At 36.9% G+C, this 17,845-nt stretch overlaps 1 protein-coding gene across 3 annotated transcripts in view; it reads left to right on the top strand.

Annotated features, from left to right (window-relative positions):
- ATPCL (ATP-citrate synthase) overlaps positions 1-17,845 on the top strand; it is a 555,953-nt gene that overhangs the window by 392,499 nt on the left and 145,609 nt on the right. For all 3 annotated transcript variants that reach the window (XM_090394661.1, XM_090394662.1, XM_090394663.1), the window contains exon 18: positions 384-475. In XM_090394661.1, coding sequence (XP_090250787.1) covers positions 384-475 — 92 coding nt within the window. The remainder of the gene's footprint in view (positions 1-383; positions 476-17,845) is intronic.

The following is a 17,845-nucleotide window of genomic DNA, read 5'->3' as shown; positions in this document are numbered from 1 at the left end:
AGATGTAGAAGTAATAATATATCTTCATTGTTGTGTATAATTACCGACATTCACATGTCAGCATTTAACCTTTGCTGATCATAGAAAAGTCACTGATTATTCAGATAATTTGTTTTAATAAAAAATACATGCATTCAATTTTTTCGAGCATAACCTTTTATTACTGAAAACTAAAAGTCTATTAATTTATTTAAACACACACTAAATTTTAGCCTAAAAATAATGGTCAAAAATAAAGTAATTATTATAAAGTTTATTTTTTGGAGGGGGGGCAGGAGGAATATTTCTGGCTTGTATTTTTTAGGTACATTTATAAAATCAAATATTTTTATGAAATTCTTATTTACCAGTCATGAAATTAGCAGTGGTTTATCCCGTTTCAGGTTGGTGGTATTAAACCTGGCTGTTTCAAAATTGGTAATACAGGAGGAATGATGGATAATATACTAGCATCTAACTTGTACAGGCCTGGTAGGTAGGTATCATTTCTATATATATATATATATATATATATATATATATATGTGTGTGTGTGTGTGTGTTTGAAGAGATTACTAAATCTTTTGAGTAATGATATTAACATGCTCACAGTAGGGGTGTGGAATTAAGATTTGTCTCAAGCACTCTATTTACCTATCAGGCAAACATAAAATGTGCATATGCTTTCATTGTAACCAAAAGATGTAGAAGGGAGAAAAAAAAAAATCTTTATTACAGGATACCACTGCAAAATTCTATATTTGCTTGGTATCTTTAAATAAATAAATGGTGTGAGTATTTTTGCAAATATACATTAATGAGACATGAACCATGTGTGAATGATTGACATCTAACTTTAAGGAGGGAAAGAATAAGCATTAATAGTAATACATTCATTAGAGACAAATGAACTAACAATGATTTACAGTTGTAGTGTTATGTGTCCAACAAGCTGCTGTGAGGCATAACAAATTACGTGTCATTATCTTCAAATATGCTTGATGGGCTTAATTTGGGGGGGGGGGGTGATTAAAAAATACTTATAATGACTAGCACCTATGTATATCAGCAGCTTAGTAAATGATTATAGGGAAGGGCATATCCATTGAACAATTGAAATGGATCTGCACATCTGTGTGGTTAGATGATTCATTTGGAATGAATATTATTATTATTATTCAGGCCTCTATGGAGTCAAAAGACTCATCGAGGGGAGGCCCCCCTAAGAAACACAAAGTCTATCATACCACTCCTTAAACTCATTGACCGTTCTCGCTCTCACCACTCCATCAGGCAATGCATTCCACGGTTCAACCACTCTCCATGCAAAGAAACCACTCCTCACCCTCTTGCTCAGTTTCCTTTCGTAACTTCCAGGGATGGCCTCTTGTCATCACTCCTTCCCGCTGTTCAACGAAGTGAAAGAACTCCCCAGTGTCAACCCTGTAACCACCTCTCAACAGTTTAAAAGTCTCAATCATATCATCACCTCTCCTTCTTCTATCCACCAAACTCTGCAGTCCACATTCCCTCAGCCGATCCTCATAACCAAAATTGTACAGTCCTGAAACCATCTTTGTCATCTGTCTTTGTACCCTTTCCACAGTTAATTTATCCCCTTCAAACCTGGGGACCAAATCTGAGAACAATAGTCTAAGTGTGATCTGATCAGAGACTTATATAACGGAATGATAACCCTCTTATCTCTGCAGGTCAGTGTCCTTCTCATAATTGCAGCAATCCTCTCTGTTACCTTCACCACCTTTGCAATATGTCCCCTAAATTTCAGGTTTCTATCAATCATCAACCCCAGATCTCTTGTTTTCCCTACTTCCTCCAGTATCACTCCTCCCATAGAGTATGCAGCATCCCATCGATGTTTCCCAAACCTCAAGACCTTACATTTTGCTGCATTAAACTGAAACCTCCATTCATTTGCCCACCTATCTAGCTTATTCAAATCCTCTTTCAGGGCTACCACATCTGCACTATTACTAATAATCCTTCCCAGCTTCGCATCATCCACAAACAACTGAATATCCCTTGCAATCCACTGGATGTCATTGATATAAAGGTTAAACAATATAGGTCCTAGTACTGAGCCCTGTGGGACCCCACTTGTAACCCTCTGCCTCCTTGAAACTGCTCCACCATACACAACTGTCTGATACCTATCAGACAGCCAATCCTGAATCCAGTTGACCAATCTGACATCCAGATCCATGTGCTGCAACTTAAATATCAGCTTATCATGTGGCACCCTGTCAAATGCCTTCGCTAAGTCTAAGAAAATTGCAGTATATGCATTTCCCTCATCTAATGTTCTTGTAACTTTATTATAAAAGGCTAGCATATTGCTAAAACAAGAGCGCCCTTTCACAAATCCATGTTGACTCTCACAGATAACATTACCCTCATCTGCCCAATCCTGTATATACTACATGGACACCAACAAAACCAAGTTATATTGTAACTCTTAATACATTGCAACCTAATAACATGTTACATAATAATTGATAAGGGAAATTAATTCTAAGAAGTTTTATTTATCTTACATCCTTTCCTTTAATTTTTTTAAAACCCCAATGGCAGTTTTTCAGAATATATTTCCAAAACAAACTGATGGTCATCTTTTAATTTCTGCACCCACTTTTGGAAAAGCTTCATTCAAAATTTATTTCATCATCAAATTCCTGATGTGTACCCTCAAGAGGTATACAGGATAAGATAGTACTATATGAAACATCACTACATCACCATTAACTTCCTATCTACAATTTTCCTCCAAATAAATCTCTTACCTGTCAAGACTGCAACATTATCAGATCTTATATTTCTGTCTTCTAAGGCACTTTTTACTGTGTCAATCCACATATATTTTGATCTTCCTCTGGATCTTTTTTCCTGCCAACCTGGCAGAGAAGGACTTGTCTTGCTAATCTTTCCTGTCCCTACCACCTGAGATTAGCTCTGCTAATGCATTCCTGGATACTGACAATGTCAAGTTCTTTCCTAATATCCTCATTTTTAATATGATATCGTCATTGATGCCATCTGTTCACGCCTCTGATCTTTCTCAGGACTCATTTCTGCAGTCTCTAGTCTTTGGTCAAGTGTTTTACTTCTAAGCCAGCTCCCAGCCTCATAAGTTAAAATTGGTTTGAACACCATTTTGTATACAACAAATTTAGTTTTTTTTGACTAATTTCTCTCTTTTTCCATATAAATTTAGTCAGTTGACTTCCTACCATACCAGCTTTGTTGATTTTGTTGTCTATTTTCATATTTAATTTACCATCTTCACTAAAAAATTGTGCCAAAGTAGTTGAAATGTTTTACTGTTCTGTAAGTTTTTCCATTCATAATGCAGTTGATATTTTCAATGTTTCTGTCTATTTTCATTGGCTTTGTCTTTTTAATGCTGACCTTCATACCATATCTATCACAACACTTATTCAGTTTAGTCAGGGAATCTTGCAGACTTGTACTGAATTTATTTAGAAGTATAAATAAATCATCCGCATAAAGAAAAGAGCTGAGATTAACATTTCCAGTTTTGATATTGGGTTTAATACCACTTTCCTTCATATTGTGATCCATATAGATAATGAATAACAGAGGGGATAATGTACATTCTTGTCTGACACCAGATTTAACATTAAACCATCTACTTGTACTTCCTTCAATTCTAATTGCTGACTTATAACTCAAATAAAGACTAAGTATTGCTTGATATAATGCTCCATTGACACCATTAAACTGTATTGTTTTGAGTAGCTTCTCTCTTGGCACCTTGTTATATGCCTTTTCCAGATCTACAAAACTTAAATACAGATCTTTGTTATATTCCCATGTTTTTTCTCGACTATTTGTCGTAAAGTGAAGATCTGATCCTGACAGCCTCTATTTGGCCACCCTTCCACAATCCTTCTCAACCGTTTCTCAAGTATACTTGCATAAATCTTACGAAGAACACTCAGTGGGGAAATACCTCTGTAATTCCCACATTCAGTTTTCCCTTTTTGTATATAGGCACTAATGAAAGAATACATTTTAAGAATGGCAGGGCTGGAGGAGTCTTCAGTTGGAATTAAAATTGGTAGGAAAAATATTAATAATTTGAGGTATGCAGATGATACCACTTTGATAGCAGAATGCAAAGAAGATTTGAAGGAACTTATTATGAAAATTAAAGAAGAAAGTGCTAAATATGGTCTTAAACTTAACCTGAAGAAGGCAAAAGTTATGGCAACATGTGAATTTATGATTTTGAAGTAGATGGGGAGAAAATGGAAGTAGTTAACAAGTTTGTGTTCCTAGGATCCCAAATTGATAAAGATGGTTATTGAACTGAAGAAGTTAGAAGAAGATTATTACTAAGAAAAAACCAATGACAAATTTAAGCAAGATCTTTAAAGATATTAGCCTCATTACAAAAATCAGAATCGTGAAAGTAATGGTATTCCGTGTGGTGCTCTATGCATGTGAAAGTTGGACCATGAGAAAGAGTGAAAGAAGGAAGATAGACGCATTTGAATTATGGGTTTGGAGATGCTTACTAAGAATACCCTGGACTGCAAAGCAAACCAATAAATCGGTGATAGACAGAATAAAGCCAGATTGCTCCCTTGAAGCTGTGATCATCAAGCAAAAATTGTCATATTATGCAAGCAAATGACAGTCTGGAGAAGATGATGATGCTTGCTAAAGTTTTATGTTTAAAACATAAGATTTATGTTTAAAACTTACTTTTCTCCCGCTGATGGAAGCAGGAGAAAAGGAAGACCAATAACTGGAGTGCACTTGGAGGATCTGCAAGACATGGTCAGGGACAGATCAGAATGGAGAGTGTATGTTTGTGGAGTCACCAGGAGTTGGAAACGACTCAATGGATCATAACACACACACTATGAGAGCTCTACTCCGATCATCTGGAATTCGTCCCTCTGTCCAGGCCTTCTGAACTGTGCAGTGCAGCCACTGTAAGACTTTTATACCTCCATACTTGAGCATTTCTGGTTGATTGTCATCTACTCCTACTGCCTTTCCACATGTCAGGCTTCTGATGGCATTTTTTGCTTCAAGTTTGGATATGCTTTCCTGATTGCTTCTCTGTTGAGTATTTTTTACCACTGTTCTGTCATCACTGCTTGTTTCATTTTGCAGTTTTTCAAAGTAATTTCTCCATACATCAACGATATCTTTTTCTCTAGTTTTTATGTCACCTTTATCATCTCTAATTTCTTTTACAGCACTCTTTCCTCCATTTCTGAGCTTTTATAACTGCCTCCAGAATATTTGCCACCTTCCTGATATTTATTTTCTGTGTTCTTACCAAAGTCTTCCCATGACTTTTATTCAGCTAGTTTTACACAGTGTTTAGCTTACTTACATTTGTCTCTTTATTCTGTAAGAGCATAAGCTGACTTTTTGCTAGGAACTTTCGATATGCTTTCTTCTTTTCCTTCACTACCTCTTTAATTTCCTGTGTCCACCAGGGAGTTATGATTTTTCTATCCTAGCAGGCAACTTTGCCACATGCCTTTCTGGCTGAATTAATCAATGTTTTCTTCAGGATTTGCCACAGAATCTCCAAAGTTTGTTTCTGTTCTCAAACTCTTTCAGTTTTTCTTGAATAATGTTTTTGTATTTTAGTGTACAGTTTGCATCTGAGAGCTGCTCAACTTTTATTTGCTTTAAAGCTTTCTTACGTGTTATTCTTTTCAATATGAAATTCAATTTTATCCTGCTCAAGACTAAATAGTGATCACTTTCAAATCCTGTGTACACTCTGGTGTCCTGCACCAGGGAGAAAACATCACTATCAACAATAACTTAGTCAATGAGACTTTTCTCTCCATGTGAATTTGTGCATATTTTTATGTTGGAACATGGTGTTAGTAATAACCAGTCCATGTCCTGAGCAGAAATCAACAGGTATTTGCATTATTATTAGTTTTGCTCTTTTCTTCAAATTTTCCCAAAACATTTTTGTATGTCTGACAATCATTTCCTACTCTGCTATTCAGATCTCTAAATAGTGGACTAGGAAACCTTTCCTTTTCCATTGTGTCATTTGCTTTCTCTAGAGCAGGCCTGCACAACTTGATCATCTCTCAGGACCAAACCCAACTTGGACCACCTGACCAAGGGCCAGATCAATCACTTCAAATCTAGAATCTTAGACTAGTCCAGTGCAGCTAAACTTAAGTAAATTTGTTGGTAGGTCTACAGTAAATACTAATTAATATGCATATTTAAATTTTTTAGAGAGTTACAATTAAAATTATAATCAAAATTATTTACAAACAGATATAGCTGCAAAATTTCTCAATAAAAACCACTTAAACATAAACACAAAGCTTACTAATAATTTCACTGAGAATATTATACTTATTCTCAGTGAAATATCAGTGACTGAATGTCACATTGTGACACATTGCATTTCTTTGTTGCCACTATTTTATCAAAGTTTGGTGTCATGTATATTATTTCTGGGAAAACTCCCATTTTTTTTTTGGTGTCATGTTTGAAGTGGCCATTCTTAATATGGCCTGCAAATTGATATCACTTAAAGATGAGCGCTGTTTGGTTTTGTTCAAATTCATGACCGAAAAGGTTTGTTCACAAGTATATGTGCTCCCAAACATACAAAATACCTGGTAGGCAATATCCAACAAACTTTTAAATTTATCTTGATCCAGAATAGAATAAAACTCTTGTAAAGTACTCTCTCTATGCTTGACCCTATAGTTTTCAGAACACTGGAGATCAATAACTTCCATCTGGAGTTCGACAGATTTAAGTTATTCCTGCTTCAACAGAAAATGAATCCTAAATCACTTTTATGCGGACTTCGTCTTCATTACTCAATGGCATTAATTTCTGAAACTCCTCACTTAGAAGTAATATGTGCTTCTTATATTTTCCACTCACCATCGAATGATATTCTGATGGAATATTCTGTTGACAAGTTAAGAAATGTGACATATCCCCCTTAGCAAATTGATTTTCAAACAAACTTAATTTCATTTTGAATGCCTTTATAAGAGACATTAACTGAAAAACAAAATTATTTTTTCCTTGAGGCTGTAAGTTAAGGTCATTCAAGTGACCCAAAAATGTCACACAAGAAAAATAAATCTTGATTCCATTCTTTATCCATTATTTCTGGGAATTTTTCCATATCTTCTTGAGATTCCAAAAATTTGACTAGTTCATTTTTTAGAGCGACAAAGCGTGACCAAACTTCACCTCTGCTCAACCAATGTACATCAGTGTGGTATGGTAGATCCCTGTACTCTGCATCATTTTCTTCTAGAAAGGCCTGAAACATTCTGTGTTTCAAACCCCGAGCTCGAATATAGTTGAGCAGAGCAAATACTACTTTAATCACATGATCAAACTGTAAAACCTCTGAACATAATACCTGCTGATGAATTAGGCAGTGAAATTTTGTCAATGGTTTACCTGCATACTGTTCAATAAATGTTACAGCACCAACATTTTTTCCACACACAGATGGGGCACGATCAGTGCAAACTGTTACTAAATTCTTGAAATTTAAGGATAGTTTTTCGGTTACACACATCTTTACATTTTCTGTGATCTCCTTTCCTGTTGTTCTTCCTTTCATTGAACACAAACCAGCAAGCTCTTCTGTCACCTCAAGATTCTTATTAACGCCTCTTATATATATTAAAAGCTGTGTAGTATCTTTCACGTCGGTACTTTCATCCATGGCAAGCGAATAATAGACAAATTCACTAGCCGATTTTTGCAGGTTATCTTTAAGATCCTCGACAATATCAGCCACCCTGTGCTTGACCAGTCATACAGGACAAAACTGATATTTTCAAAATTATTTTTCTTATCAGGACACAATTCAGAAACAGCAATCATCAGACACTTTTTTTATCAACTCTCCCTCAGTATATGATTTGCCAGTACAAACTATTTCTTGTGATATTTTTAAGCTTACCTTTGTGGCAACTTCATTTGCAGATGTCACTTTTTTAAAGACTTGTTGCTCACCGCTGAGGACTTTCAATAATTTTGCTGCTTTTATTTGCTTTTCACTTGCATCCAACCTGCTAAGATTAGGATGTTTCGATTCAAAATGACGTCTCAGATTGTACTCTTTCAGCACAGCGATAGATTCCCGTCAAACAGTGCACTCTATTTTGTCCTTAAACGATGTAAAAAAATATTTGTTTGTCCACTCAGGGTTAAATGCTCGATGTTCCGAATCTATTTTACACTTTTTTACTTAAGCTCATTGTGTCAAGATTGACAATATTAATTACAAAAAACTAATGATGAAAAACTTGCAATAATGCAGGTTATGATAACGGTTATGTAATGTATTGCTCCAACTACAACCAACCACTGCACTGCCAACTTTGTGTAATAGGATTTGTTCTCATTCGTAGACATCAAGTCGTTATCATGGAGATGTGGCTTTGAATTTCTCCGCAGCGACACTAATGCTAACAAAACCACAAAGCGATTGTAATAATTTGTTATTAAATACGACAATGGGAATAACTCCAAATGCAATTTATTGTCGAGTTGAAAGAAACATGATTGTGACATTAATCACATGAACGTATACATGCAGAGTCTTAGTAAAAATTTAATTCATGCTAGGAAATAATAGTCTAATTTCATATTCCCCTATGATTAAATAATTCAATCAGGCAGACGGGCCAAAATAAATAGCATTGCAGGCTGCATGTGTGCAGGCCTGCTCTAGAGCCTCGGAAAATTCCTCCACTTCTACCTTAATTGAACCTTCTGTGGGACTATAGGCACAAATGAGTCTCATTGTCTAGTTCCCTATTCTGATATTTGCCCACATCACTCTACTTGATATTGCCTGCCATTCAAGAAGATTAGCCTTGTTTGGTGTTGAATACTATAACTGCTACTCCTTTTCTGTGATTGTCATTGCCTAAATATATCATTTTATTTTTATTTCTCAGAAAGATCTCACCAGTTTTTGTCTTTTTTTGATAGTGCCGATCTTGAACTCTGATGTTGAGTTGGGGTCTGTTTCAGGATTTGTTCCAGTAGCTGAATTTTCACTGTTTGCCCTGATTCTCTGTCGAAAACAGCTGGCATCTTGTGTAATGTTGTATTCTGTCATGTTGTATCATCATTTTATATTGTGGTTTAAACTAATAAGAATACAATTTGGTCAGCTAAATCCTAAATTTCCAGCCCATCCTCGTTTGTTCAGTATCCATGTAGATACCTAACATGGAGCACCATGAGAAGGTGAGGGTTGGACATTAGGTAAGAAGCCCCTGTCGGTTCTCTGCATTCCTTTAAAGGCTATGTGGAGGTCTCCTCTCAGTTATACACCTTTGACCCTTAAGCACCACCAAAATTTATTTTGAAACCTAATATATAGGAGAAACTATCTGATATAGAAATATCAGTAGGTGTGAAATGTCATATTACAGGATTTTTGAATTACTTTCATAAATGAAATTTTAAAAAAATCATTAATTTATAAAAGTAGCAATCACTGGTGGTGTGCAGTTTTACACAGCATTATTTACACAATATGCAGTTATATTTTCAGTAACTCTAGTGAAATATTGAGAAAATATGCAGTGACTTTGGGACACTCTATTTTAAACGAATCCTTGGAGAATTGTGATATTGGAGTGATAGGAAAAAGAACAAATCATCTGAAGTTTGCTGTTTATTGATCTCCTAACAGAAAATAAATTAGCACTTCAAGAAATAACCACAACGTTCGATCACACTCTTAAAAAATATGGCTTAATTTATAAGTACCCTAAAAATGACAAATGTCTGTGCTTGTGATCAAGAAATAAATGCAGCAGCAGAAGCTGACCAATTCCTACTCAGGGGCAAATTTATAGAAGTTGATGATTTCAGATATGTAGACAATAAAGATGGAAGATTAAGACAGGATATTAGAACAGAAATTCTAGTGGAAAGGCTTAGACTTTGGTTATGCATTATTACTAAATAGTTTAGGGAAATAACAATGTAGACTAGGATATACATTAAAATAACTTTTTAATACAAATCCAATATTTCGACAACGTCACGTTGCCATTTCCAACAGGAACTTGTGAGCAAGACATGTGCATGCAGTCACAGCAAACAGTAAATGAGGACGAAGCAGGAAGCTATACGTTCTCCTAAAGTCCTACTGGTGCCCCTGGTGGGCAATGTTGGTATTCTTGGGCGATTGGGCTGAGGTCTTCTGATGTAGGTTTCACAAATTTGAGGCAGTCTCATGCAGCCAAATTTGTTGAGGTTTGGATTGTTTCTTAGGGCTGAGGCTGATTCCATGAAAAGCCTTTCGTACTTGTATTTACTACGGTGAATGATCATGGCTTTCTTCCACCGTATTCTATGGCAGGTATCCAGAGTATGGTCTGCAAGACCAGAGTGGCTGTATTGGTGGAACCGGATGTAGTCCTTGTGTTCTGTAATTCTGATATTGGCTGTCTTGCCCGTTTGGCCAAAGTAGGACAGCTTACAGCTGCAAGGGACCTGGTATACACCAGGTAGGTCTAAGGGGGGGGGGGGGTCTTTAGTGGAGCAGATAAGGGATGCCAATTTCTTATATGGTCTGTAACAAGAAGTTAAGCCGTGTTTTTTTAGAATTTTTGTAATTTTTTCCGAAGTGCCTCTGATATAGGGTATGGTGGTGGATTTAGGGTAATCCTTGTTGTGAGGGGGGGGGGTATTGGTTTCAATATTTTTTGGATTGTTTTGGGAAGGTACCCATTGGCTGAGAAACTGTTGAGAATGTGGTTAGAGCATTGTCATTTGAACAGATAAGTTTAGCCCTGTTGTGTAGTGTCACCATATTGTTGTGAGGAAGGGTGGTGGGATTGTTGGTGAATGTATCTGCCTGTATGGGTAGGTTTTCTATAGACTGAGAAAACCAAGATTCCGTTAAGCTGGCGGGTGACTAGTGTGCCTAAGTAAGGAAGGCAATTGTTTTTTTCTTCTTCCAAGGTGAATTTGATCTTCTGGTCTGTTGGTTGTTTAAGTGTGTTAGGAAGGAGAGGAGTGCATCGGAGCCATGTGGCCAAATAGCGAACACATCATCTACATATCGAAGCTGAATGGTTGGTTTTTGTGGGGCAGAGTTTAAGGCTTTCTCTTCAAAAGTCTCCATATAAAAGTTGGCCAAGGGTGGGGAAAGTGGAGAACCCATGGCTGTCCCCTCTATTTGTTTGTAAAATTTTCCTTGCCAAACAAAATACCCTGAGTTCATTGTGAACTGAAATAGGGCTGTGATATCGGGAGGAAATTTAGCTTGGATTAGCTCTAAAGATTCTTTGAGTGGGACATTTGTGAATAAGGAGGAGACATCAAAGCTGACCATTACGTCAGTGTGTTTGAGTGTAAGGTTTTCTATGCTGGCTTTGAAGTGGGCTGAGTTTTTTATGTATGAAAGTGTGTTGCCAGTATAGTGTGTGAGAGCTTTGGCCAAATGTTTAGCTAGTTTGTATATGGGGGAATCAATGCCATCCACTATGGGACGTAATGGCACATTTTTCTTATGTATTTTTGGGAGTCCATAAATACAGGGGGGGGGAGTATGGAGTTAAATGGTTTTAATTGGTTAGTGACTTCCACAGGCCAAGAAGTGACCTTCCTAAGGACCCTGTGGAGTTTTCTAATTTGTGAGTTGGTGGGATTGTACTCGATAGGGAGGTAAGTAGCCCGATCTAATACTGTGGCATTCCCTTTATCTGCTTTGGTACAAGCCACATCCAGTCTGATATCGTTGGCGATGTGGTTAGGAAGGTGTCGTATCCCGTGTTCAACTTGTATCATAATATCCTCTGCAGGTATTCTTCTGGGTGCAATGGCGAAGTTGTGGCCACGTGAGAGGCCGTCAAGTGCTTGATGTTTCACAATACACGACGAAAGGTTGACTACCGTTTCGGTAGGAAGTTGCTGTTTCGAGATGTCGTTCTTCTTTGTTAAATTTTCAAATTTTTTGATGTGTCGATCTTGTACTTTTTTAAATTCTTTCTCCGCTGCAGTGCACGAGATGTCGTGCAAAATAGACCACATTTCATGGCTTAAGGTTCCTGAAAGGTCATCTTCAAGTGCCTGGATAGCTGAGTTAGCATCACTCAGGAAATGGCAAGTAGTAGCGATTTGTTCCCTGAGCAACGCTTGGTTGGCACGATAATAAATGCAAAGAGCCTTTTGCAAAGAGAACCGGTGCTTCAATTTAACACAGTTAGGAATTACCTGGTTATCCCGGCAGCGTTTTAGGAATGCGAGACGATTAAGTTGTCTTGATAGCTTCAACTTCATTTTACCGTAATAGCAGGCTTTACGTGCGGTAATATCTCTGTGGATTATCGTAATTCTAGTGGAAAAGCTTAGGCGTTGGTTATGCATTATTACTAAATAGTTTAGGGAAATAACAACATAGACTAGGATATACATTAAAATAACTTTTTAATACAAATCCAATATTGCTCAGGGAACAAATCGCTACTGCTAGCCATTTCCTGAGTGATGCTAACTCAGCTATCCAGGAACTCAAAGTTAACCTTTCAAGCACCTTAAGCCACGAAATGTGGTCTATTTTGCACATGACATCTCGTGCACTGCAGCAGAGAAAGAATTTAAAAAAGTACGAGATCGACGCATCAAAAAAAATCGAAAATTTAATAAAGAAGAACGCGATCTCGAAACCGAAACTTATATGGTCTGTATGATCTTATATGATCACAATGATCTTATATGGTCTGTACGAAACTTATATGATCTGTACGAAACTTATATGATCACAATACATGACGAAAGGTTGACTACCGAAACGGTAGTCAACCTTTCGTCATGTATTGTGAAACCTGAAGCACTCGACGCCCTCTCACAGGGCCACAACTTCACCGTTGCGTCCAGAAGAATACCTGCAGAGGATATCATGATACAAGTTGAACAAAAACCAACCATTTAACTTCAATATGTAGATGATGTGTTTGCTATTTGGTCACATGGCTCCGATGCACTCCTCTCCTTCCTAACACACTTAAACAACCAACACACCAGAAGATCAAATTCACCTTGGAAGAAGAAAAAAACAACTGCCTTCCTTACTTAGACACACTAGTCACCTGCCAGCTTAATGGAACCTTGGTTTTCTCAGTCTATAGAAAACCCACCCATACAGGCAGGATACATTCACCAACAATCCCACCACCCTTCCTCACAACAATATGGTGACACTACACAACAGGGCTAAACTTATCTGTTCAAATGACAATGCTCTAACCACATTCTCAACACTTTTTCAGCCAATGGCTACCTTCCCAAAACAATCCAAAAAATATTGAAACCAATAAACCACAACCCCCCCCCCCCTCCTCACAACAAGGATTACTCTAAATCCATCACCATACCCTATATCAGAGGCACCTCCGAAAAAATTACAAAAATCCTAAAAAAACACGGCTTAACTTCTTGTTACAGACCATATAAGAAATTGGCATCCCTTATCTGCTCCACTAAAGACCCCCCCCCCCTTAGACCTACCGGGTGTATACCAGGTCCCTTGCAGCTGTAAGCTGTCCTACTTTGGCCAAACAGGCAGGACAGCCAATATCAGAATTACAGAACACAAGGACTACATCCGGTTCCACCAATACAGCCACTCTGGTCTTGCAGACCATACTCTGGATACCTGCCATAGAATACGGTGGAAGAAAGCTACGATCATTCACCGTACGAAAGGCTTTTCATGGAATCAGCCTCAGCCCTAAGAAACAATCCAAACCTCAACAAATTTGGCTGCATGAGACTGCCTCAAATTTGTGAAACCTACATCAGAAGACCTCAGCCCAATCGCCCAAGAATACCAACATTGCCCACCAGGGGCACCAGTAGGACTTTAGGAGAAAGTATAGCTTCCTGCTTCGTCCTCATTTACTGTTTGCTGTGCCTGTGTGCACATGTCTTGCTCACAAGTTCCTGTTGGAAATGGCAATGTGACGTTGTCGAAATATTGGATTTGTATTAAAAAGTTATTTTAATGTATATCCTAGTCTACATTGTTATTTCCCTGAACTATTTAGTAATAGAAAAAAAATTGCAAAAGTTGTTGGTTGCAATTTTTCAATTGATAACAGCTATTCAAAAACTAAATGAATGATGGTCTGATAATGAATTTACAGTTTCGAGTAGGTTACACCTTACTAATATGCTTGTTAATTCAGCATCCCCTTTATTTGAGTGAAAGTTGGAACCCTCTATAAAGAAAAGATGTTGCTGTCCTTTAAAATGAAGTTCTATAGATATATCCTGAAGATTTCATATGCTGATCATATTACAAAGTCAGGCAAAGAGTCAGTTCTTTCCTTGGTCCAAGAGGTAAAATTTTATATAGATTTAATTGAAACAACTTGTCTGGCTTGGCCATGTTTAACAGATTTGATGGCCTCTGAGTGCAAGTCCTTGAAATATAGTACTTATTCCAGGATATCACACAAAAGAGAAATAACAAGAATTAATGTCCTAAACTGATCTCCATACTATCCTTCAGTGGAGTGATGACAACTCACCTTTATTGCATTTCAAGTACAATTTTTTCCCCTTTCCAAAATAATAATGATAATAAAACCTCAGTTCTGCTTCATCTCTCCAGCATACAGATTCCAAATTTGTCCAACTTTAGAATGCCTCTTACATTTCAGGTGGTGCACCCAAAAAAAAAAAAGTCAGTCAGGTTCCACATATTTCTATGGGTGCTCTTCAGCAGAATTGACCTGTCATGCTCCCATTTCTGTTTAATCTATAATAACATGAGCAACAGCTTCCTAACAGTTTAATTGATGACTCACCGAACTTGCTACTCCCATTCATCTTTCATTCTGTCTGTGGAACATTCCTCCTCATGAAGCATCCTCCAGCTCTTCAAAAAGAATATCAACAGATTACTTTTCTCTTTTCCCTGCATTGATTTTCTGTAAGCTTTGCGGTATGTGAAACTATGCAGTAATTTTACATGTACAGTAAATTCAGGTTTATTGGTCCATTGGTTAATCAGAACAACTGTTTTATTGGGACAAGTCTAGAGTAGCATAAACAAAATGAGAACCTAAGAATTTATTTTGTTTATTTGGGACAGCTAGTACCTTCTACCACATGAAATGTTAAAAATTATGTAATCTTACTTCAAAAAATTCAGTAATATTGAAACGAGCCACACTAGGTGGCTCCTTTTATTATAAACATACTACACTGGATCATATAACAGTGGTATGCTGTTCAAATATGTGAGGATCTGATAATGGAAGCGGTTGATTATTGGAAAATGAGCCAGGCTTTGATACTTTAAAGGGATTAGAATGGAGAGTTTACGAGTTCAGTACCATGCCAACAAATGTGTGTGTGGATGACATTAGAATTTTTTTAAGAATTGGCTTATGAAGAATTAACAGAAATGAGAAAAAAATATTTGGTTCTTGATAACTGAGGAACAGGTCATCACAGAAGTTAACATTTTATAAGCAGTAGTTTTTTACAGCTGAGGGGTTGCTTTGAATAAGCAACAAGACCATTCTAAACTGTGTTGCTCATTGTTTTAAGCATTCAATAATAATTTTGCCAGATAAGTTTGATAGTGAAAATGATGACACATTAGATGTAAATCATGTCAGAAACTATTAATTGTTTTCATCCATTAATGACAGCCTTTAGCTTGACTGGCCAAGTGGTTAGCATATCCGTTCTCCAGCCAAAAGGCTGCGGATTTAAATCCTGCCGTGGAAATACTAGTGGTGGTGGTCAGTGGTAGATGGAGCTGGTATAGTTGCAGTCAATTGGTGGATTGAGTAGTGTAGACAGAGTTGTAGAGCAGGTGCCCTCCCTCGATGAGTCTTTGGACTCCCTGGAGGTCTAATAATAATAATGACAGTCTTCAGTGCTATAAAGAAAATAAAATTTTTTTGAGGATGCAATTGCAGCAGAACATCAGAAGACATTAGAAGACTGAGAAAGGGATGAGAATGGCTCTTCCAAGCTTGAACGAGTAATTATCAGGATGCTAGAAAAATTTGTTAGATTCATGCAGAAAGGCAATAAATGCAGTGCTATATCTACATTAGATAGCTGTGCTGATTTTGCAAAAAAAAAAAAAAAAAAAAAAAAAAAAATATGTACAGTCTACATTCCCTCAATTCATACAACATAATTAATGCCTGTTTAGTACATGTATAAATGAACATGAACTCCTTGGCATTACAGTTAGGACGGTTCTGTCTCAGAATAGCCTTCTATTCATCAAGATTCTGTGCCTTGTTCCTCCAATTCTTTACTCTCATTTTCTTTAAATCATCTTCCACATCATCAAGCCATCTCCTTTTTGGTCATCCTCTGTGTCTAGATCCAAACGTGAAGACCTTTTTTTTAACAGCTCTGTCATCTCTCATTCGCTGAACAATCATCTCAGTCTTCTCGCCTTTAATATTCACTTCGTTGAATTTCTCCATTATTTATTTGATGTTCCTCACTCTCCAAAGTCCATTCTCATTGATTGGTCCAAAGATCTTTCTTAATACCTTTCATTCCCATATTTGTAATCGGTTTTGATCTCTCTGAATCATTGTCCATGTTTCACAGCCACACAAAAGTACGGGTTTGAGGATTAATTTATATAGCTGGATTTTACTTTTTATCGAAATCAAATTAGATTTAAATAGTGGTTGAATACTATAATAAGCTAATAAAGTGGTTGAATACCATAATAATTTGCTGCAACTATTCTATAAGTAATGTCAACTGACACATCATTACTTTCTGTTATTGCTGAACCCAAATATGTGAATTGCTGTACTTGTTGAAAGGTTTCTTCATCTACAGTGAAACTTTGGATGTATCCAAATTTTTGTTTATCTCTGGCAACAATTAAGTATTTTGTTTTAGTTTTGTTTGTGCAGCCCCATTTTCTTTGCCTCCTCCCTCATTTATCTATAACCTTCTCTGAGACTTCTCTCAGTCCTTCCAATACAGTCCACATTATCTGCAAAAGCTGTAGACTTCTATTCATAATAGTGCCTGTTTATGATTACATTTGTATTACCCTTTCAAGGCATAGAGTGTAAAGCATTGTTGATAGTTGGTCTGTTTGTCATAATCCTTTGGTTATTCTGAACTCTGGTGTGAGTTCACCATGTATTTGTACTCAACACATAGTATTTCTGAGTGTTAATTTGTGTGGAATTTGGAATTCCCTCATGACTTTAAATAGCTTATCTCTATTAATATTATCATAGGCTTGTTTAAAGTACACAAACAGGTGCAGATTAATATTAAACTTGTAGCATTTCTCCATTATAGTTCATACCGTAAAAATCTGGTTTATTGTTGGAGTATCACCTCTGGGTCTGGCTCCCACTGAAGAGACCTCAATAAAAGTCGAAACCGGTCTGGGTAGTGACCCTTCTCATAATGCATAGGCATTATACATGTCTGCAAGGAGATGTGCTTTGCATTATAGAATACAAAGGCAAGTGATGTGAAGCTTTATCCACCTTTATTATGAGTTGCCCCAGTCCTGAAGATACTTCAGGCACAAACTTTGTTTGCTTACGCTGGAATAAAGGATGAAACTAAATATATAATTTATAGTCTAACCAAGTGGGGGGGAAAAACTTCCAACACCAAGCAAGCTGCCCTCACAGTCTTTGCAGGAAGTTGTTCTGGGCTGAAATCCACCTTTAATTTCTTTTATCTTATTATACATTTTCTTAATTTGTCCTGTATCCTTCAAAATCTCAATTTCATTTAGCTTTGCCTTTTCCAATTCATGCTTCTTTCTTCTGCACATCTTTTTGGCTTGTTTTTG

The sequence above is a fragment of the Typopeltis vanoorti genome, chromosome 6, assembly GCF_054136105.1.
Source record: "Typopeltis vanoorti isolate ZY-2024b chromosome 6, IOZ_Tvanoo_1.0, whole genome shotgun sequence".
NCBI lineage: Eukaryota > Metazoa > Arthropoda > Arachnida > Uropygi > Thelyphonidae > Typopeltis > Typopeltis vanoorti.
The sequence above is the reverse complement of the archived record's forward strand: the minus strand, read 5'-3'. Positions and strand labels throughout refer to the sequence as shown.